Raw genomic sequence first — 24619 nt, forward strand, 5'->3', positions numbered from 1 at the left:
CATGTATCTCTTTATACAGGAAGCTCCCCCTAGTGGTGGCTGCAGACAGGATCTTATCATGTATCTCTGTATACAGGGAGCTCCCCCTAGTGGTGGCTGCAGACAGGATCTTATCATGTATCTCTGTATACAGGGAGCTCCCCCTAGTGGTGGCTGCAGACAGGATCTTATCATGTATCTCTGTATACAGGAATCTCCCCCAAGTGGAGGCTGCAGGCAGGATCTTATCATGTATCTCTGTATACAGGGAGCTCCCCCTAGTGGTGGCTGCAGACAGGATCTTATCATATATCTCTGTATACAGGGAGCTCCCCCTAGTGATGGCTGCAGACAGGATCTTATCATGTATCTCTGTATACAGGGAGCTCCCCCTAGTGGTGGCTGCAGACAGGATCTTATCATGTATCTCTGTATACAGGGAGCTCCCCCTAGTGGTGACTGCAGACAGGATCTTATCATGTATTTCTGTATACAGGGAGCTCCACCTAGTGGTGACTGCAGACAGGATCTTATCATGTATCTGTATACAGGGAGCTCCCCCTAGTGGTGGCTGCAGACAGGATGTTATCATGTATCTCTGTATACAGGGAGCTCCCCCTAGTGGTAGCTGCAGACAGGATCTTATCATGTATCTCTGTATACAGGGAGCTGCCCCTAGTGGTGACTGCAGACAGGGTCTTATCATGTATCTCTGTATACAGGGAGCTCCCCCTAGTGGTGGCTGCAGACAGGATCTTATCATGTATCTCTGTATACAGGGAGCTCCCCCTAGTGGTGGCTGCAGACAGGATCTTAACATGTATCTGTATACAGGGAGCTCCCCCTACTGGTGACTGCAGACAGGATCTTATCATGTATCTGTATACAGGGAGCTCCCCCTAGTGGTGGCTGCAGACAGGATCTTATCATGTATCTCTGTATACAGGGAGCTCCCCCTAGTGGTGGCTGCAGACAGGATCTTATCATGTATCTCTGTATACAGGGAGCTCCCCCTAGTGGTGGCTGCAGACAGGATCTTATCATGTATCTCTGTATACAGGGTGCTCCCCCTAGTGGTGGCTGCAGACAGGATCTTATCATGTATCTCTGTATACAGGGAGCTCCCCCTAGTGGTGGCTGCAGACAGGATCTTATCATGTATCTCTGTACACAGGGAGCTCCCCCTAGTGGTGACTGCAGACAGGATCTTATCATGTATCTCTGTATACAGGGTGCTCCCCCTAGTGGTTGCTGCAGACAGGATCTTATCATGTATCTCTGTATACAGGGAGCTCCCCCTAGTGGTGACTGCAGACAGGATCTTATCATGTATCTCTGTATACAGGGTGCTCCCCCTAGTGGTGGCTGCAGACAGGATCTTATCATGTATCTCTGTATACAGGGAGCTCCCCCTAGTGGTGGCTGCAGACAGGATCTTATCATGTATCTCTGTACACAGGGAGCTCCCCCTAGTGGTTGCTGCAGACAGGATCTTATCATGTATCTCTGTATACAGGGAGCTCCCCCTAGTGGTGACTGCAGACAGGATCTTATCATGTATCTCTGTATACAGGGAGCTCCCCCTAGTGGTGACTGCAGACAGGATCTTATCATGTATCTCTGTATACAGGGAGCTCCCCCTAGTGGTGGGTGCAGACAGGATCTTATCATGTTTCTCTGTATACAGGGAGCTCCCCCTAGTGGTGGCTGCAGACAGGATCTTATCATGTATCTCTGTATACAGGGAGCTCCCCCTAGTGGTGGCTGCAGACAGGATCTTATCATGTATCTCTGTATACAGGGAGCTCCCCCTAGTGGTGGCTGCAGACAGGATCTTATCATGTATCTCTGTATACAGGGAGCTCCCCCTAGTGGTGACTGCAGACAGGATCTTATCATGTATCTGTATACAGGGAGCTCCCCCTAGTGGTGGCTGCAGACAGGATCTTATCATGTTTCTCTGTATACAGGGAGCTCCCCCTAGTGGTGGCTGCAGACAGGATCTTATCATGTATCTCTGTATACAGGGAGCTCCCCCTAGTAGTGGCTGCAGACAGGATCTTATCATGTATCTCTGTATACAGGGCGCTCCCCCTAGTGGTGGCTGCAGACAGGATCTTATCATGTATCTCTGTATACAGGGAGCTCCCCCTAGTGGTGGCTGCAGACAGGATCTTATCATGTATCTCTGTATACAGGGAGCTCCCCCTAGTGGTGGCTGCAGACAGGATCTTATCATGTATCTCTGTATACAGGGAGCTCCCCCTAGTGGTGGCTGCAGACAGGATCTTATCATGGATCTCTGTATACAGGGAGCTCCCCCTAGTGGTGGCTGCAGACAGGATATTATCATGTATCTCTGTATACAGGTAGCTCCCCCTAGTGGTGGCTGCAGACAGGATCTTATCATGTATCTCTGTATACAGGGAGCTCCCCCTAGTGGTGGCTGCAGACAGGATCTTATCATGTATCTCTGTATACATGGAGCTCCCCCTAGTGGAGGCTACAGACAGGATCTTATCATGTATCTCTGTATACAGGGAGCTCCCCCTAGTGGTGACTGCAGACAGGATCTTATCATATATCTCTGTATACAGGGAGCTCCCCCTAGTGATGACTGCAGATAGGATCTTATCATGTATCTCTGTATACAGGGAGCTCCCCCTAGTGGAGGCTACAGACAGGATCTTATCATGTATCTCTGTATACAGGGAGCTCCCCCTAGTGGTGACTGCAGACAGGGTCTTATCATGTATCTCTGTATACAGGGAGCTCCCCCTAGTGGTGACTGCAGACAGGATCTTATCATGTATCTCTGTATACAGGGAGCCCCCCCTAGTGGAGGCTGCAGACAGGATGTTATCATGTATCTCTGTATACTGAGAGCTCCCCCTAGTGGTGGCTGCAGACAGGATCTTATCATGTATCTCTGAATACAGGGAGCTCCCCCTAATGGTGGCTGCAGACAGGATCTTATGTATCTCTGTATACAGGGAGCTCCCCCTAGTGGTGGCTGCAGACAGGATCTTATCATGTATCTCTGTATACAGGGAGCTCCCCCTAGTGGTGACTGCATTTCAGGATCTTATCATGTATCTCTATATACAGGGAGCTCCCACTAGTGGTGGCTGCAGACAGGATCTTATCATGTATCTCTGTATACAGGGAGCTCCCCCTAGTGGTGACTGCATTTCAGGATCTTATCATGTATCTCTATATACAGGGAGCTCCCACTAGTGGTGGCTGCAGACAGGATCTTATCATGTATCTCTGTATACAGGGAGCTCCCCCTAGTGGAGGCTGCAGACAGGATCTTATCATGTATCTCTGTATACAGGGAGCTCTCCCTAGTGGTGGCTGCAGACAGGATCTTATCATGTATCTCTATATACAGGGAGCTCCCCCTAGTGGTGGCTGCAGACAGGATCTTATCATGTATCTCTGTATACAGGGAGCTCCCCCTAGTGGAGGCTGCAGACAGGCTCTTATCATGTATCTCTGTATACAGGGAGCTCCCCCTAGTGGTGGCTGCAGACAGGATCTTATCATGTATCTCTGTATACAGGGAGCTCCCCCTAGTGGTGGCTGCATACAGGATCTTATCATGTATCTCTGTATACAGGGAGCTCCCCCTAATGGTGGCTGCAGACAGGATCTTACCATGTATCTCTGTATACAGGGAGCTCCCCCTAATGGTGGCTGCAGACAGGATCTTATCATGTATCTCTGTATACAGGGAGCTCCCCCTAGTGGTGGCTGCAGACAGGATCTTACCATGTATCTCTGTATACAGGGAGCTCCCCCTAGTGGTGACTGCAGACAGGATCTTATGTATCTCTGTATACAGGGAGCTCCCCCTAGTGGTGGCTGCAGACAGGATCTTATCATGTATCTCTGTATACAGGGTGCTCCCCCTAGTGGTGGCTGCAGACAGGATCTTATCATGTATCTCTGTATACAGGGAGCTCCCCCTAGTGGTGGCTGCAGACAGGATCTTATCATGTATCTCTGTATACAGGGAGCTCCCCCTAGTGGTGACTGCAGACAGGATCTTATAATGTATCTCTGTATACAGGGAGCTCCCTCTAGTGGTGGCTGTAGACAGGATCTTATCATGTATCTCTGTATACAGGGAGCTTCCCCTAGTGGTGGCTGCAGACAGGATCTTATCATGTATCTCTGTATACAGGGAGCTCCCCCTAGTGGTGGCTGCAGATAGGATCTTATCATGTATCTCTGTATACAGGGAGCTCCCCCTAGTGGTGGCTGTAGACAGGATCTTATCATGTATCTCTGTATACAGGGAGCTCCCCCTAGTGGTGGCTGCAGATAGGATCTTATCATGTATCTCTGTATACAGGGAGCTCCCCCTAGTGGTGGCTGCAGACAGGATCTTATCATGTATCTCTGTATACAGGGAGCTCCCCCTAGTGGTGGCTGCAGACAGGATCTTATCATGTATCTGTATACAGGGAGCTCCCCCTAGTGGTGGCTGCAGACAGAATCTTATCATGTATCTCTGTATACAGGGAGCTCCCCCTAGTGGTGGCTGCAGACAGGATCTTATCATGTATCTGTATACAGGGAGCTCCCCCTAGTGGTGGCTGCAGACAGGATCTTATCATGTATCTCTGTATACAGGGAGCTCCCCCTAGTGGTGGCTGCAGACAGGATCTTATCATATATCTCTGTATACAGGGAGCTCCCCCTAGTGGTGGCTGCAGACAGGATCTTATCATGTATCTCTGTATACAGGGAGCTCCCCCTAGTGGTGGCTGCAGACAGGATCTTATCATGTATCTCTGTATACAGGGAGCTCCCCCTAGTGGTGGCTGCAGACAGGATCTTATCATGTATCTCTGTATACAGGGAGCTCCCCCTAGTGGTGGCTGCAGACAGGATCTTATCATGTATCTCTGTATACAGGGGGCTCCCCCTAGTGGTGGCTGCAGACAGGATCTTATCATGTATCTCTGTATACAGGGAGCTCCCCCTAGTGGTGGCTGCAGACAGGATCTTATCATGTATCTCTGTATACAGGGTGCTCCCCCTAGTGGTGGCTGCAGACAGGATCTTATCATGTATCTCTGTATACAGGGAGCTCCACCTAGTGGTGACTGCAGACAGGATCTTATCATGTATCTCTGTATACAGGGGGCTCCCCCTAGTGGTGGCTGCAGACAGGATCTTATCATGTATCTCTGTATACAGGGAGCTCCCCCTAGTGGTGGCTGCAGACAGGATCTTATCATGTATCTCTGTATACAGGGTGCTCCCCCTAGTGGTGGCTGCAGACAGGATCTTATCATGTATCTCTGTATACAGGGAGCTCCACCTAGTGGTGACTGCAGACAGGATCTTATCATGTATCTCTGTATACAGGGAGCTCCCCCTAGTGGTGACTGCAGACAGGATCTTATCATGTATCTGTATACAGGGAGCTCCCCCTAGTGGTGGCTGCAGACAGGATCTTATCATGTATCTCTGTATACAGGGAGCTCCCCCTAGTGGTGACTGCAGACAGGGTCTTATCATGTATCTCTGTATACAGGGAGCTCCCCCTAGTGGTGACTGCAGACAGGATCTTATCATGTATCTGTATACAGGGAGCTCCCCCTAGTGGTGGCTGCAGACAGGATCTTATCATGTATCTCTGTATACAGGGTGCTCCCCCTAGTGGTGGCTGCAGACAGGATCTTATCATGTATCTCTGTATACAGGGAGCTCCCCCTAGTGGTGGCTGCAGACAGGATCTTATCATGTATCTCTGTACACAGGGAGCTCCCCCTAGTGGTGGCTGCAGACAGGATCTTATCATGTATCTCTGTATACAAGGAGCTCCCCCTAGTGGTGGCTGCAGACAGGATCTTATCATGTATCTCTGTATACAGGGAGCTCCCCCTAGTGGTGGCTGCAGACAGGATCTTATCATGTATCTCTGTATACAGGGAGCTCCCCCTAGTGGTGGCTGCAGACAGGATCTTATCATGTATCTCTGTATACAGGGAGCTCCCCCTAGTGGTGGCTGCAGACAGGATCTTATCATGTATCTCTGTATACAGTGATCTCCCCCTAGTGGTGGCTGCAGACAGGATCTTATCATGTATCTCTGTATACAGGGAGCTCCCCCTAGTTGTGACTGCAGACAGGATCTTATCATGTACCTCTGTATACAGGGAGCTCCCCCTAGTTGTGGCTGCAGACAGGATCTTATCATGTATCTCTGTATACAGGGCGCTCCCCCTAGTGGTGGCTGCAGACAGGATCTTATCATGTATCTCTGTATACAGGGAGCTCCCCCTAGTGGTGGCTGCAGACAGGATCTTATCATGGATCTCTGTATACAGGGAGCTCCCCCTAGTGGTGACTGCTGACAGGATCTTATCATGTATCTCTGTATACAGGGAGCTCCCCCTAGTGGTGGCTGCAGACAGGATATTATCATGTATCTCTGTATACAGGGAGCTCCCCCTAGTGGTGACTGCAGACAGGATCTTATCATGTATCTCTGTATACAGGTAGCTCCCCCTAGTGGTGGCTGCAGACAGGATCTTATCATGTATCTCTGTATACAGGGAGCTCCCCCTAGTGGTGGCTGCAGACAGGATCTTATCATGTATCTCTGTATACAGGGAGCTCCCCCTAGTGGTGACTGCAGACAGGATCTTATCATGTATCTCTGTATACAGGGAGCTCCCCCTAGTGGTGACTGCAGACAGGATCTTATCATATATCTCTGTATACAGGGAGCTCCCCCTAGTGGAGGCTACAGACAGGATCTTATCATGTATCTCTGTATACAGGGAGCTCCCCCTAGTGGTGACTGCAGACAGGGTCTTATCATGTATCTCTGTATACAGGGAGCTCCCCCTAGTGGTGACTGCAGACATGATCTTATCATGTATCTCTGTATACTGAGAGCTCCCCCTAGTGGTGGCTGCAGACAGGATCTTATCATGTATCTCTGTATACAGGGAGCTCCCCCTAGTGGTGGCTGCAGACAGGATCTTATCATGTATCTCTGTATACAGGGAGCTCCCCCTAGTGGTGGCTGCAGACAGGATCTTATCATGTATCTCTGTATACAGGGAGCTCCCCCTAGTGGTGGCTGCAGACAGGATCTTATCATGTATCTCTGTATACAGTGATCTCCCCCTAGTGGTGGCTGCAGACAGGATCTTATCATGTATCTCTGTATACAGGGAGCTCCCCCTAGTTGTGACTGCAGACAGGATCTTATCATGTACCTCTGTATACAGGGAGCTCCCCCTAGTTGTGGCTGCAGACAGGATCTTATCATGTATCTCTGTATACAGGGCGCTCCCCCTAGTGGTGGCTGCAGACAGGATCTTATCATGTATCTCTGTATACAGGGAGCTCCCCCTAGTGGTGGCTGCAGACAGGATCTTATCATGGATCTCTGTATACAGGGAGCTCCCCCTAGTGGTGACTGCTGACAAGATCTTATCATGTATCTCTGTATACAGGGAGCTCCCCCTAGTGGTGGCTGCAGACAGGATATTATCATGTATCTCTGTATACAGGGAGCTCCCCCTAGTGGTGACTGCAGACAGGATCTTATCATGTATCTCTGTATACAGGTAGCTCCCCCTAGTGGTGGCTGCAGACAGGATCTTATCATGTATCTCTGTATACAGGGAGCTCCCCCTAGTGGTGGCTGCAGACAGGATCTTATCATGTATCTCTGTATACAGGGAGCTCCCCCTAGTGGTGACTGCAGACAGGATCTTATCATGTATCTCTGTATACAGGGAGCTCCCCCTAGTGGTGACTGCAGACAGGATCTTATCATATATCTCTGTATACAGGGAGCTCCCCCTAGTGGAGGCTACAGACAGGATCTTATCATGTATCTCTGTATACAGGGAGCTCCCCCTAGTGGTGACTGCAGACAGGGTCTTATCATGTATCTCTGTATACAGGGAGCTCCCCCTAGTGGTGACTGCAGACATGATCTTATCATGTATCTCTGTATACAGGGAGCCCCCCCTAGTGGAGGCTGCAGACAGGATGTTATCATGTATCTCTGTATACTGAGAGCTCCCCCTAGTGGTGGCTGCAGACAGGATCTTATCATGTATCTCTGTATACAGGGAGCTCCCCCTAGTGGAGGCTTCAGACAGGATCTTGTCATGTATCTCTGTATACAGGGAGCTCCCCCTAGTGGTGGCTGCAGACAGGATCTTATCATGTATCTCTGAATACAGGGAGCTCCCCCTAGTGGTGGCTGCAGACAGGATCTTATCATGTATCTCTGTATACAGGGAGCTCCCCCTAGTGGTGACTGCAGACAGGATCTTATCATGTATCTCTGTATACAGGGAGCTCCCCCTAGTGGTGGCTGCAGACAGGATCTTATCATGTATCTCTGTACACAGGGAGCTCCCCCTAATGGTGGCTGCAGACAGGATCTTATGTATCTCTGTATACAGGGAGCTCCCCCTAGTGGTGACTGCAGACAGGATCTTATCATGTATCTCTGTATACAGGGAGCTCCCCCTAGTGGTGGCTGCAGACAGGATCCTATCATGTATCTCTGAATACAGGGAGCTCCCCCTAGTGGTGGCTGCAGACAGGATCTTATCATGTATCTCTGAATACAGGGAGCTCCCCCTAGTGGTGACTGCTGACAGGATCTTATGTATCTCTGTATACAGGGAGCTCCCCCTAGTGGTGACTGCAGACAGGATCTTATCATGTATCTCTGTATACAGGGAGCTCTCCCTAGTGGTGGCTGCAGACAGGATCTTATCATGTATCTCTATATACAGGGAGCTCCCCCTAGTGGTGGCTGCAGACAGGATCTTATCATGTATGTCTGTATACAGGGAGCTTCCCCTAGTGGTGGCTGCAGACAGGATCTTATCATGTATCTCTGTATACAGGGAGCTCCCCCTAATGGTGGCTGCAGACAGGATCTTATGTATCTCTGTATACAGGGAGCTCCCCCTAGTGGTGGCTGCAGAGAGGATCTTGTCATGTATCTCTGTATACAGGGAGCTCCCCCTAGTGGTGGCTGCAGACAGGATCTTATCATGTATCTCTGTATACAGGGAGCTTCCCCTAGTGGTGGCTGCAGACAGGATCTTATCATGTATCTCTGTATACAGGGGGCTCCCCCTAGTGGTGGCTGTAGACAGGATCTTATCATGTATCTCTGTATACAGGGAGCTCCCCCTAGTGGTGGCTGCAGACAGGATCTTATCATGTATCTGTGTATACAGGGAGCTCCCCCTAGTGGTGGCTGCAGACAGGATCTTATCATGTATCTCTGTATACAGGGAGCTCCCCCTAGTGGTGGCTGCAGACAGGATCTTATCATGTATCTCTGTATACAGGGAGCTCCCCCTAGTGGTGGCTGCAGACAGGATCTTATCATGTATCTCTGTATACAGGGAGCTCCCCCTAGTGGTGGCTGCAGACAGGATCTTATCATGTATCTCTGTATACAGGGAGCTCCCCCTAGTGGTGGCTGCAGACAGGATCTTATCATGTATCTCTGTATACAGGGAGCTCCCCCTAGTGGTGGCTGCAGACAGGATCTTATCATGTATCTCTGTATACAGGGAGCTCCCCCTAGTGGTGACTGCAGACAGGATCTTATCATGTATCTCTGTATACAGGGAGCTCCCCCTAGTGGTGGCTGTAGACAGGATCTTATCATGTATCTCTGTATACAGGGAGCTCCCCCTAGTGGTGGCTGCAGACAGGATCTTATCATGTATCTCTATATACAGGGAGCTTCCCCTAGTGGTGGCTGCAGACAGGATCTTATCATGTATCTCTGTATACAGGGAGCTCCCCCTAGTGGTGGCTGCAGACAGGATCTTATCATGTATCTCTGTATACAGGGAGCTTCCCCTAGTGGTGACTGCAGACAGGATCTTATCATGTATCTCTGTATACAGGGAGCTCCCCCTAGTGGTGACTGCAGACAGGATCTTATCATGTATCTCTGTATACAGGGAGCTCCCTCTAGTGGTGGCTACAGACAGGATCTTATCATGTATCTCTGTATACAGGGAGCTCCCCCTAGTGGTGGCTGCAGACAGGATCTTATCATATATCTCTGTATACAGGGAGCTCCCCCTAGTGGTGACTGCAGACAGGATCTTATCATGTATCTCTGTATACAGGGATCCCCCCCTAGTGGAGGCTGCAGACAGGATCTTATCATGTATCTCTGTATACATGGAGCTCCCCCTAGTGGTGACAGCACACAGGATCTTATCATGGATCTCTGTATACAGGGAGCTCCCCCTAGTGGTGACTACAGACAGGATCTTATCATGTATCTCTGTATACAGGGAGCTCCCCCTAGTGGTGACTGCAGACAGGATCTTATCATGTATCTCTGTATACAGGGAGCTCCCCCTAGTGGTGGCTGCAGACAGGATCTTATCATGTATATCTGTATACAGGGAGCTCTCCCTAGTGGTGGCTGCAGACAGGATCTTATCATGTATCTCTATATACAGGGAGCTCCCCCTAGTGGTGGCTGCAGACAGGATCTTATCATGTATCTCTGTATACAGGGAGCTCCCCCTAGTGGTGACTGCAGACAGGATCTTATCATGTATCTCTGTATACAGGAAGCTCCCCCTAGTGGTGACTGCAGACAGTATCTTATCATGTATCTCTGTATACAGGGAGCTCCCCCTAGTGGTGGCTGCAGACAGGATCTTATCATGTATCTCTGTATACAGGGAGCTCCCCCTAGTGGTGACTGCAGACAGGATCTTATCATGTATCTCTGAATACAGGGAGCTCCCCCTAGTGGTGGCTGCAGACAGGATATTATCATGTATCTCTGTATACAGGGAGCTCCCCCTAGTGGTGGCTGCAGGCAGGATCTTATCCTGTATCTCTGTATACAGGGAGCTCCCCCTAGTGGTGGCTGCAGGCAGGATCTTATCATGTATCTCTGTATACAGGGAGCTCCCCCTAGTGGTGACTGCAGACAGGATCTTATCATGTATCTCTGTATATAGGGAGCTCCCCCTAGTGGTGGCTGCAGACAGGATCTTGTACTTCTGTTATGTGGGGGTGCTGTGATGGGAGTAGTGATTTTCTCAGTGGTCTTCTTGGAGGAGTAAAGCCTTTTGTTACAGAGCTCAGCATTACGGGGGATATTACAGGGGATATTACGGGGGATATTTCGGAGACTCCTGTGTTACTGAGCTGCGGCACAATAACCCCCATTATTTCCTGATCCTGAGCCGCAGGGTAAATCCCGGATTATCAGCTGCAATCTGTTTATGTGAATTTCTTTTGCCGTGTTATATAATACAGATCTCGGGTGGTCCTCGGGGGTCTCCGATGTTGGGGGATGGAGGGCGCGTTCTACTGTCGTGTTTTGTTTCAGCTGCCCCGGGACTCGAACTAATAGAACACGAGAAGGTTTTCCTGCAGTTCCACGCCTCGCCACCAGAGGGCGCCACCATCAGCCGCCTGCTGCAGGACCAGGAGGAGCGACGGAAGCTGGGTAACACCTGGTGCCGCCCGCTGCTATGTATAGATATATATACAGTATATACCCACACCTGGTGCCGCCCGCTGCTATGTATAGATATATATACAGTATATACCCACACCTGGTGCCGCCCGCTGCTATGTATAGATATATATACAGTATATACCCACACCTGGTGCCGCCCGCTGCTATGTATAGATATATATATACAGTATATACCCACACCTGGTGCTGCCCGCTGCTATGTATAGATATATATATATATACAGTATATACCCACACCTGGTGCCGCCCGCTGCTATGTATAGATATATATACAGTATATACCCACACCTGGTGCCGCCCGCTGCTATGTATAGATATATATACAGTATATACCCACACCTGGTGCCGCCCGCTGCTATGTATAGATAGATATATATACAGTATATACCCACACCTGGTGCCGCCCGCTGCTATGTATAGATAGATATATATACAGTATATACCCACACCTGGTGCTGCCCGCTGCTATGTATAGATAGATATATATACAGTATATACCCACACCTGGTGCCGCCCGCTGCTATGTATAGATATATATACAGTATATACCCACACCTGGTGCCGCCCGCTGCTATGTATAGATAGATATATATACAGTATATACCCACACCTGGTGCTGCCCGCTGCTATGTATAGATAGATATATATACAGTATATACCCACACCTGGTGCCGCCCGCTGCTATGTATAGATATATATACAGTATATACCCACACCTGGTGCCGCCCGCTGCTATGTATAGATAGATATATATACAGTATATACCCACACCTGGTGCCGCCCGCTGCTATGTATAGATAGATATATATACAGTATATACCCACACCTGGTGCTGCCCGCTGCTATGTATAGATAGATATATATACAGTATATACCCACACCTGGTGCCGCCCGCTGCTATGTATAGATATATATATACAGTATATACCCACACCTGGTGCTGCCCGCTGCTATGTATAGATATATATATATACAGTATATACCCACACCTGGTGCTGCCCGCTGCTATGTATAGATAGATATATACAGTATATACCCACACCTGGTGCCGCCCGCTGCTATGTATAGATATATATATACACAGTATATACCCACACCTGGTGCTGCCCGCTGCTATATATAGATATATATATACAGTATTTACCCACACCTGGTGCTGCCCGCTGCTATGTATAGATATATATATACAGTATATACCCACACCTGGTGCTGCCCGCTGCTATGTATAGATAGATATATATACAGTATATACCCACACCTGGTGCTGCTCGCTGCTATGTATAGATATATATATATATACAGTATATACCCACACCTGGTGCCGCCCGCTGCTATATATAGATATATATATACAGTATTTACCCACACCTGGTGCTGCCCGCTGCTATGTATAGATATATATATACAGTATATACCCACACCTGGTGCTGCCCGCTGCTATGTATAGATAGATATATATACAGTATATACCCACACCTGGTGCTGCCCGCTGCTATGTATAGATATATATATATATACAGTATATACCCACACCTGGTGCTGCCCGCTGCTATATATAGATATATATATACAGTATTTACCCACACCTGGTGCTGCCCGCTGCTATGTATAGATATATATATACAGTATATACCCACACCTGGTGCTGCCCGCTGCTATGTATAGATATATATATACAGTATATACCCACACCTGGTGCTGCCCGCTGCTATGTATAGATAGATATATATACAGTATATACCCACACCTGGTGCTGCCCGCTGCTATGTATAGATATATATATATACAGTATATACCCACACCTGGTGCTGCCCGCTGCTATATATAGATATATATATACAGTATTTACCCACACCTGGTGCTGCCCGCTGCTATGTATAGATAGATATATATACAGTATATACCCACACCTGGTGCCGCCCGCTGCTATGTATAGATATATATATACAGTATATACCCACACCTGGTGCTGCCCGCTGCTATGTATAGATAGATATATATACAGTATATACCCACACCTGGTGCTGCCCGCTGCTATATATAGATATATATATACAGTATATACCCACACCTGGTGCCGCCCGCTGCTATGTATAGATAGATATATATACAGTATATACCCACACCTGGTGCTGCCCGCTGCTATGTATAGATAGATATATATACAGTATATACCCACACCTGGTGCTGCCCGCTGCTATGTATACATATATATATATACAGTATATACCCACACCTGGTGCTGCCCGCTGCTATGTATAGATAGATATATATACAGTATATACCCACACCTGGTGCTGCCCGCTGCTATGTATACATATATATATATACAGTATATACCCACACCTGGTGCTGCCCGCTGCTATGTATAGATAGATATATATACAGTATATACCCACACCTGGTGCTGCCCGCTGCTATGTATAGATATATATACAGTATATACCCACACCTGGTGCCGCCCGCTGCTATGTATAGATAGATATATATACAGTATATACCCACACCTGGTGCCGCCCGCTGCTATGTATAGATAGATATATATACAGTATATACCCACACCTGGTGCCGCCCGCTGCTATGTATAGATAGATATATACAGTATATACCCACACCTGGTGCCGCCCGCTGCTATGTATAGATAGATATATACAGTATATACCCACACCTGGTGCTGCCCGCTGCTATGTATAGATATATATATATATACAGTATATACCCACACCTGGTGCTGCCCGCTGCTATGTATAGATATATATATATACAGTATATACCCACACCTGGTGCCGCCCGCTGCTATGTATAGATATATATATACAGTATATACCCACACCTGGTGCCGCCCGCTGCTATGTATAGATAGATATATATACAGTATATACCCACACCTGGTGCTGCCCGCTGCTATGTATAGATAGATATATATACAGTATATACCCACACCTGGTGCTGCCCGCTGCTATGTATAGATAGATATATATACAGTATATACCCACACCTGGTGCTGCCCGCTGCTATGTATACATATATATATATACAGTATATACCCACACCTGGTGCTGCCCGCTGCTATGTATAGATAGATATATATACAGTATATACCCACACCTGGTGCTGCCCGCTGCTATGTATACATATATATATATACAGTATATACCCACACCTGGTGCCGCCCGCTGCTATGTATAGATAGATATATACAGTATATACCCACACCTGGTGCTGCCCGCTGCTATGTATAGATAGATATATACAGTATATACCCACACCTGGTGCCGCCCGCTGCTATGTATAGATAGATATATACAGTATATACCCACACCTGGTGCTGCCCGCTGCTATGTATAGATATATATATACAGTATATACCCACACCTGGTGCCGCCCGCTGCTATGTATAGATATATATATACAGTATATACCCACACCTGGTGCCGCCCGCTGCTATGTATAGATAGATATATACAGTATATACCCACACCTGGTGCCGCCCGCTGCTATGTATAGATAGATATATATACAGTATATACCCACACCTGGTGCCGCCCGCTGCTATGTATAGATAGATATATACAGTTTATACCCACACCTGGTGCCGCCCGCTGCTATGTATAGATAGATATATACAGTAAATACCCACACCTGGTGCCGCCCGCTGCTATATATAGATATATATATACAGTATATACCCACACCTGGTGCTGCCCGCTGCTATGTATAGATATATATATATATATATACACAGTATATACCCACACCTGGTGCTGCCCGCTGCTATGTATAGATATATATATACAGTATATACCCACACCTGGTGCTGCCCGCTGCTATGTATAGATATATATATATATATACAGTATATACCCACACCTGGTGCTGCCCGCTGCTATGTATAGATATATATATATACAGTATATACCCACACCTGGTGCTGCCCGCTGCTATGTATAGATATATATATATACAGTATATACCCACACCTGGTGCCGCCTGCTGCTATGTATAGATAGATATATACAGTATATACCCACACCTGGTGCTGCCCGCTGCTATGTATAGATATATATATATACAGTATATACCCACACCTGGTGCCGCCTGCTGCTATGTATAGATATATATATATACAGTATATACCCACACCTGGTGCCGCCCGCTGCTATGTATAGATATATATATATACAGTATATACCCACACCTGGTGCCGCCCGCTGCTATGTATAGATATATATATATATACAGTATATACCCACACCTGGTGCCGCCCGCTGCTATGTATAGATATATATATATATACAGTATATACCTACACCTGGTGCCGCCCGCTGCTATGTATAGATAGATATATATACAGTATATACCCACACCTGGTGCCGCCCGCTGCTATGTATAGATAGATATATACAGTATATACCCACACCTGGTGCCGCCCGCTGCTATGTATAGATAGATATATACAGTATATACCCACACCTGGTGCCGCCCGCTGCTATGTATAGATAGATATATACAGTATATACCCACACCTGGTGCCGCCCGCTGCTATGTATAGATATATATACAGTATATACCCACACCTGGTGCCGCCCGCTGCTATGTATAGATAGATATATACAGTATATACCCACACCTGGTGCCGCCCGCTGCTATGTATAGATATATATATACAGTATATACCCACACCTGGTGCCGCCCGCTGCTATGTATAGATATATATATATATATATACAGTATATACCCACACCTGGTGCTGCCCGCTGCTATGTATAGATATATATATATATATATACAGTATATACCCACACCTGTGTCCCGCCAGGTAAAGCGCACCTAAAGAAAGCGGTGATACAACACGAGGAGGCGATGAGGATCCACGACTTGTGCAAGATCCTGCGGAAGATGGACATCCTCCAGGAAGTGCTGACGCTGGCGCACAAGAGGTCCCTCAATAAATACTCCCACATCGACCACGAAGAAGATTTTTTTGAGACGGGCGAGGCCCCGGACATTCAGCGTAAGATTAACTACTACAGTGCCCACATGCGGCAGAGCAAGCCTGGCGTTCACCAGCCGGGGGCCGGTGGGTGCGGTGCCCTCGGCTATCCTGCGTCCTCTGCTATTCTCCACCTTCATCGATCCTGTGCCCTTAGACATTCTGCGCTTTGGCTATCTCGCGCCCTCGGCTATCCCTCGACTCTCTTGCCACCTCGGCTATCCCTCAGCTCTCCCACCCACTCGGCTATCCCTCGGCTCTCCCACCCCCTCGGCTATCCCTCGGCTCTCCCACCCCCTCGGCTATCCCTCGGCTCTCCCGCCCCCTTGGCTATCCTGCGCCTTCCGCTTTCCCGCCCCCTCGGCTATCCCTCGGCTCTCCTGCCCCCTTGGCTCTCCCACCCCCTCGGCTATCCCTCAGCTCTCCCACCCCTCGGCTATCCCTCGGCTCTCCTGCCCCCTTGGCTATCCTGCGCCTTTGGCTCTCCTGCCCCCTCGGCTATCCCTCGGCTCTCCTGCCCCTTTGGCTCTCTTGCCACCTCGGCTATCCCTCGGCTCTCCTGCCCCCTTGGCTCTCTTGCCACCTCGGTTATCCCTCGGCTCTCCCGCCCCCTCGGCTATCCCTCGGCTCTCCTGCCCCCTTGGCTCTCTTGCCACCTCGGCTATCCCTCGGCTCTCCCGCCCCCTCGGCTATCCCTCGGCTCTCCTGCCCCCTTGGCTCTCTTGCCACCTCGGCTATCCCTCGGCTCTCCCGCCCCCTCGGCTATCCCTCGGCTCTCCTGCCCCCTTGGCTCTCTTGCCACCTCGGCTATCCCTCGGCTCTCCCGCCCCCTCGGCTATCCCTCGGCTCTCCCGCCCCCTTGGCTATCCCTCGGCTCTCCCACCCTCTCGGCTATCCCTCGGCTCTCCTGCCCCCTCGGCTTTCATATATCTGCTGACACATGAGCCCCCCCATCTGACAGGCACAAGTATCCTTCTTACAGCAGCTGGTCGCGGTCCCATAGTTGTTCCAATGTCATCCATTGTGGACAGTCTTCTCGGAGAATGTCTTCTGTTACAATGTATCAGTTCAGGCTGTTTATCCCTCTGAGGGTTTGGTGGATACAATTGTAACAAACCTGCAGCAGAGAAGTATCTGATCCCTGAGGTTATCGGCTGCGGTGAGGAGGATGTTCTATTCACTGATGGCAAACAGAGATCTTGAAAGTCTTGAGGAATTGAAATGAAAAGTTTGAGGAAGTTGAAGAAACTTTCACTTCTCTATTAGTTCCTCCTCATGTTTCTTACACTGGACGCTGGCCCTTTAAGGTTGTCCGATCGGTTTGGTTATCAGAGTTCCCATGTAACATTTGGTAGAAGGTCGGTGACTCTCCCGTTATGTGCGCAGCATCGTTCTGTGCCGGAGCCGTGTGCGCAGCATCGTTCTGTGCCGGAGCCGTGTGCGCAGCATCGTTCTGTGCCGGAGCCATGTGCGCAGCATCGTTCTGTGCCGGAGCCGTGTGCGCAGCATCGTTCTGTGCCAGAGCCGTGTGCGCAGCATCATTCTGTGCCGGATCCTTGTGCGCAGCATCGTTCTGTGCCGGAGCCGTGTGCGCAGCATCGGTCTGTGCCGGAGCCGTGTGCGCAGCATCGTTCTGTGCCGGAGCCGTGTGCGCAGCATCATTCTGTGCCGGAGCCGTGTGCGCAGCATCGTTCTGTGCCGGAGCTGCTCCTCCATTGTTCTCCTCTTGTTCATTTCTTTCAGCAAAAACTCATCAGAAGCCGGAAGTCACGATCCCGATGTTCTCCAAGATGAAGGTCCAGGACATATTCCACCGGCTGGTGAGCGGCAGAACGTCCAGGGCCGATCCCGTCAGGGAGGGGGCTCCGCTGGGGCCGGTCAGGCAGGGGGCTCCGCTGGGGCCAGTCAGGCAGGGGGCTCCGCTGGGGCCGGTCAGGCAGGGGGCTCCGCTGGGGCCGGTCAGGCAGGGGGCTCCGCTGGGGCCGGTCAGGCAGGGGGCTCCGCTGGGGCCGGTCAGGGAGGGGGCTCCGCTGGGGCCGGTCAGGGAGGGGGCTCCTCTGGGGCCGGTCAGGGAGGGGGCTCCTCTGGGGCCGGTCAGGGAGGGGGCTCCTCTGGGGCCGGTCAGGGAGGGGGCTCCTCTGGGGCCGGTCAGGGAGGGGGCTCCTCTGGGGCCGGTCAGGCAGGGGGCTCCGCTGGGGCCGGTCAGGCAGGGGGCTCCGCTGGGGCCGGTCAGGCAGGGGGCTCCGCTGGGGCCGGTCAGGCAGGGGGCTCCGCTGGGGCCGGTCAGGGAGGGGGCTCCGCTGGGGCCGGTCAGGGAGGGGGCTCCTCTGGGGCCGGTCAGGGAGGGGGCTCCTCTGGGGCCAGTCAGGGAGGGGGCTCCTCTGGGGCCGGTCAGGGAGGGGGCTCCTCTGGGGCCGGTCAGGCAGGGGGCTCCGCTGGGGCCGGTCAGGCAGGGGGCTCCGCTGGGGCCGGTCAGGCAGGGGGCTCCGCTGGGGCCGGTCAGGCAGGGGGCTCCGCTGGGGCCGGTCAGGCAGGGGGCTCCGCTGGGGCCGGTCAGGGAGGGGGCTCCTCTGGGGCCGGTCAGGGAGGGGGCTCCTCTGGGGCCGGTCAGGGAGGGGGCTCCTCTGGGGCCGGTCAGGGAGGGGGCTCCTCTGGGGCCGGTCAGGGAGGGGGCTCCTCTGGGGCCGGTCAGGGAGGGGGCTCCGCTCGGGCCGGTCCCGTTGTGCAGCTCCGCAGTTACATCACCCTGGCGGCTCCATGCTCAGCCGTGTGCTCGGCGGTCACGTCGCCCTGGCGGCTCGGCGGTCACGTCGCCCTGGCGGCTCGGCGGTCACGTCGCCCTGGCGGCTCGGCGGTCACGTCGCCCTGGCGGCTCGGCGGTCACGTCGCCCTGGCGGCTCGGCGGTCACGTCGCCCTGGCGGCTCGGCGGTCACGTCGCCCTGGCGGCTCCGCAGTCACATCGCCCTGGCGGCTCCGCAGTCACATCGCTCTGGCGGTTCTGCGATCACATCACCCTGGCGGCTCGGCGGTTACATCACCCTAGCGGCTCGGCGGTTACGTCACCCTGGCGGCTCGGCGGTTACGTCACCCTGGCGGCTCGGCGGTCACATCTCCCTGGCTCGGCGGTCACATCTCTCTGGCGGCTCAGCGGTCACATCTCCCTGGCGGCTCAGCGGTCACATCTCCCTGGCGGCTCAGCGGTCACATCTCCCTGGCGGCTCGGCAGTCACATCTCCCTGGCGGCTCGGCAGTCACATCTCCCTGGCGGCTCGGCAGTCACATCTCCCTGGCGGCTCGGCAGTCACATCTCCCTGGCGGCTCAGCGGTCACATCTCCCTGGCGGCTCAGCGGTCACATCGCCCTGGCGGCTCCGCGGTCATGTCACCCTGGCGGCTCTTGGCGGCAGCTCTGGATGTGTGTGGAGTACAAGGCTCATCTCCCCCTTTGTTCGTCTTGCAGGGTCCCGTCTCGGTCTTCTCGGCTAAGCATCGGTGGCGGCCGGCGCAGAAGGTTCACCTGGACCCGGGAGATGGCGGCTTCGGCTTTACCCTGAGAGGCGACTCCCCGGTTCTTATCGCTGGAGTGGTCCCCGGGGGCTGCGCGGCCGTACGTACATGACCCGGGAAAGCTGGGTGATATCACCGCCATCCTCGGGCACCCAGCTTTCCCGGAGCTGACCGGGCTCTCTGTCGCAGGGTGCCGGGGTGAAGGAGGGCTCCTACATCGTGGCCGTGAACCGCGAGGACTGCCGCTGGGCCAAACATTCACAGGTGGTGCAGCTGCTGAAGAGCGCGGGGGACGACGGAGCCGACATAGAGGTGGTGACCTTCCAGAGCGCGGACCCCCAGAACACGGTGAGACCCCGCCAATTACATACTAAAGCTCTCTGCTGATTCCTCTGTGCTGCTGTGACCTCCAGCTAGAGTCTGCTAATCCTCCATGTCTGCAGAGTATTGCCGCTAATTCAGACTCCCCTGATGCACGCTCACTGCTGATACATCAGCCCTGACATTACAGATGCCACGGACCACCAGGGCCCGGACATTACAGATGCCACGGACCACCAGGGCCCGGACATTACAGATGCCACGGACCACCAGGGCCCGGTCATTACAGATGCCACGGACCACCAGGGCCCGGACATTACAGATGCCACAGACCACCAGGGCCCGGACATTACACATGCCACGGACCACCAGGGCCCGGATATTACAGATGCCACGGACCACCAGGGCCCGGACATTACACATGCCACGGACCACCAGGGCCCGGACATTACACATGCCACGGACCACCAGGGCCCGGACATTACACATGCCACGGACCACCAGGGCCCGGACATTACACATGCCATGGACCACCAGGGCCCGGACATTACACATGCCACGGACCACCAGGGCCCGGACATTACACATGCCACGGACCACCAGGGCCCGGACATTACACATGCCACGGACCACCAGGGCCCGGACATTACACATGCCACGGACCACCAGGGCCCGGACATTACACATTCCACGGACCACCAGGGCCCGGACATTACAGATGCCACGGACCACCAGGGCCCGGACATTACACATGCCACGGACCACCAGGGCCCGGACATTACAGATGCCACGGACCACCAGGGCCCGGACATTACAGATGCCACGGACCACCAGGGCCCGGACATTACAGATGCCACGGACCACCAGGGCCCGGACATTACACATGCCACGGACCACCAGGGCCAGGACATTATAGATGCCACGGACCACCAGGGCCCGGACATTACACATGCCACGGACCACCAGGGCTCGGACATTACAGATGCCACGGACCACCAGGGCCTGGACATTACAGATGCCACGGACCACCAGGGCCCGGACATTACAGATGCCACGGACCACCAGGGCCCGGACATTACACATGCCACGGACCACCAGGGCCAGGACATTATAGATGCCACGGACCACCAGGGCCCGGACATTACACATGCCACGGACCACCAGGGCTCGGACATTACACATGCCACGGACCACCAGGGCCCGGACATTACACATGCCACGGACCACCAGGGCCCGGACATTACACATGCCACGGACCACCAGGGCCCGGACATTACACATGCCACGGACCACCAGGGCCCGGACCGCCGGCCGCTCATTACACAAACAGTCCTGGGGCAATCAATGTTCCCGAGAAGCCACGTGACAGACGGCGGCAGGCGCGGGAGCAGGGGGGGCAAATAATTCTGCGCAATATTCATATTTACAGATTAGTTACCATTATTGTATATTATTTGTATCACTTAATATTAAGCAGAATTAAGTATGCCGACACCCCTATATACAGCAAGACGCCTACATAACCCCCTATATACAGCATGAGCCCCCACATAACCTACTATATTCAGCATGAGCCCCCACATAACCCCCTATATACAGCATGAGCCCCCACATAACCCCCTATATTCAGCATGAGCCCCCACATAACCCCCTATATACAGCATGAGCCCCCACATAACCCCCTATATACAGCATGAGCCCCCACATAACCCCCTATGTACAGCATGAGCCCCCACATAACCCCCTATATACAGCATGAGCCCCCACATAACCCCCTATATTCAGCATGAGCCCCCACATAACCCCCTATATACAGCATGAGCCCCCACATAACCCCCTATATTCAGCATGAGCCCCCACATAACCCCCTATATTCAGCATGAGCCCCCACATAACCCCCTATATTCAGCATGAGCCCCCGCATAACCCCCTATATTCAGCATGAGCCCCCACATAACCCCCTATATTCAGCATGAGCCCCCACATAACCCCCTATATACAGCATGAGCCCCCACATAACCCCCTATATACAGCATGAGCCCACACATAACCCCCTATATACAGCATGAGCCCCCACATAACCCCCTATATTCAGCATGAGCCCCCACATAACCCCCTATATACAGCATGAGCCCCCACATAACCCCCTATATACAGCATGAGCCCCCACATAACCCCCTATATACAGCATGAGCCCACACATAACCCCCTATATACAGCAAGATGCCTACATAACCCCCTATATACAGCATGAGCCCCCACATAACCCCCTATATACAGCATGAGCCCACACATAACCCCCTATATACAGCAAGACGCCTACATAACCCCCTATATATAGCATGAGCCCCCACATAACCCCCTATATACAGCATGAGCCCCCATATAACCCCCTATATACAGCATGAGCCCCCACATAACCCCCTATATACAGCATGAGCCCCCACATAACCCCCTATATACAGCATGAGCCCACACATAACCCCCTATATACAGCAAGACGCCTACATAACCCCCTATATATAGCATGAGCCCCCACATAACCCCCTATATACAGCATGAGCCCCCACATAACCCCCTATATATAGCATGAGCCCCCACATAACCCCCTATATATAGCATGAGCCCCCACATAACCCCCTATATACAGCATGAGCCCCCACATAACCCCCTATATACAGCATGAGCCCACACATAACCCCCTATATACAGCATGAGCCCCCACATAACCCCCTATATACAGCATGAGCCCCCACATAACCCCCTATATACAGCATGAGCCCCCACATAACTCCCTATATACAGCATGAGCCCCCACATAGTCCCCTAGATTCAGCATGAGCCCCCCACATAGTCCCCTATATTCAGCATGAGCCCCTACATAGCCCCCTATATACAGTATGAGCCCTCACATAGCAGGGATCTGTACTGGGAGCAGTGGGGACCGCAGGGATCTGTACTGGGAGCAGTGGGGATCGCAGGGATCTGTACTGGGAGCAGTGGGGGCCGCAGGGATCTGTACTGGGAGCAGGGGGACCGCAGGGATCTGTACTGGCAGCAGTGGGGGCCGCAGGGATCTGTACTGGCAGCAGTGGGGATCGCAGGGATCTGTACTGGGAGCAGTGGGGACCGCAGGGATCTGTACTGGGAGCAGTGGGTACCGTAGGGATCTGTGCTGGGAGCAGTGGGGACCGCAGGGATCTGTGCTGGGAGCAGTGGGGGCCGCAGGGATCTGTACTGGGAGCAGTGGGGACCGCAGGGATCTGTACTGGGAGCAGTGGGGGCCGCAGGGATCTGTACTGGGAGCAGTGGGGACCGCAGGGATCTGTACTGGGAGCAGTGGGGACCGCAGGGATCTGTACTGGGAGCAGACACTGGACAGGGGAGATGTAATGTTGATAAATGTGGAGTAATGCACCGAGGATGGAGTCATCCTATAGCTGCATATACAGAGGGTACAGAAAGTATTCACACCCCTTTACATTTTTCTTTGTTTCATTGCAGCCTTTTGTAAATTCTCAGTAATGTGCACTCTGCCCCATCCCCCGTCTTCACAGGAAAAAACAGAAATGTAGAAATTTTTGCAAATTTATTAAAAAAGAAAAACTGAAATCTCCCATGATCATAAGTATTCAGCCCCTTTGTTCAGTATATCACATGGGCATAAGTATTCAGCCCCTTTGCTCAGTATAACACATGGTCATAAGTATTCAGCCCCTTTGCTCAGTATTGAGTAGAGGCACCCTCCCTTTTGAGCTGGTGCAGCCATGAGTCTTCTTGGGATCCTGGATTTGGGGATCCTCGGCCATTTTTCCTTGCAGATCCTCTCCAGTTCCGTCAGGTTGGATGGTGAACGTTGGTGGACACCATTTTCAGGTCTCTCCAGAGATGCTCAGTTGGGTTTAGGTCAGGGCTCTGGCTGGGCCGGTCAGGAATGGTCACAGAGTTGTTCTGAAGCCGCTCCTTTGTTATTTTAGCTTTGTGCTTAGGGCCATTGTCTTGTTGGAAGGTGCAGCTTCGGCCAAGTCTGAGGTCCAGAGCGTCTGGAGGAGGTTTTCTTCCAGGATCTCTCTGTACTTGGCCGCATTCATCTTTCCTTCAATTGTAACCAGTCGTCCTGTCCCTGCCCCATAGCATGATGCTGCCTCCACCATGTCTCACTGTGGGGATTGTATTGGGCAGGTGATGAGCAATGCCTGGCTTTCTCCACACATACCGCTTACAATTATCACCAGAAAGTTCTATCTTCATCTCATCAGAGCAGAGAATCTTATTTCTCA

The 24619-nt window shown here is 51.8% G+C and overlaps 1 protein-coding gene across 1 annotated transcript in view; it reads left to right on the forward strand.

Moving 5' to 3' along the window:
- Nucleotides 1-24619, forward strand: part of RHPN1 (rhophilin Rho GTPase binding protein 1) — a 96322-nt gene that overhangs the window by 67374 nt on the left and 4329 nt on the right. Inside the window, exons 10-14 of the mRNA XM_075315971.1 lie at nt 11366-11485; nt 16338-16532; nt 18255-18331; nt 19972-20118; nt 20208-20366. Coding sequence (XP_075172086.1) covers nt 11366-11485; nt 16338-16532; nt 18255-18331; nt 19972-20118; nt 20208-20366 — 698 coding nt within the window. The remainder of the gene's footprint in view (nt 1-11365; nt 11486-16337; nt 16533-18254; nt 18332-19971; nt 20119-20207; nt 20367-24619) is intronic.

Source organism: Anomaloglossus baeobatrachus, chromosome 6 (assembly GCF_048569485.1).
Source record: "Anomaloglossus baeobatrachus isolate aAnoBae1 chromosome 6, aAnoBae1.hap1, whole genome shotgun sequence".
Taxonomy (NCBI): Eukaryota; Metazoa; Chordata; class Amphibia; order Anura; family Aromobatidae; genus Anomaloglossus; species Anomaloglossus baeobatrachus.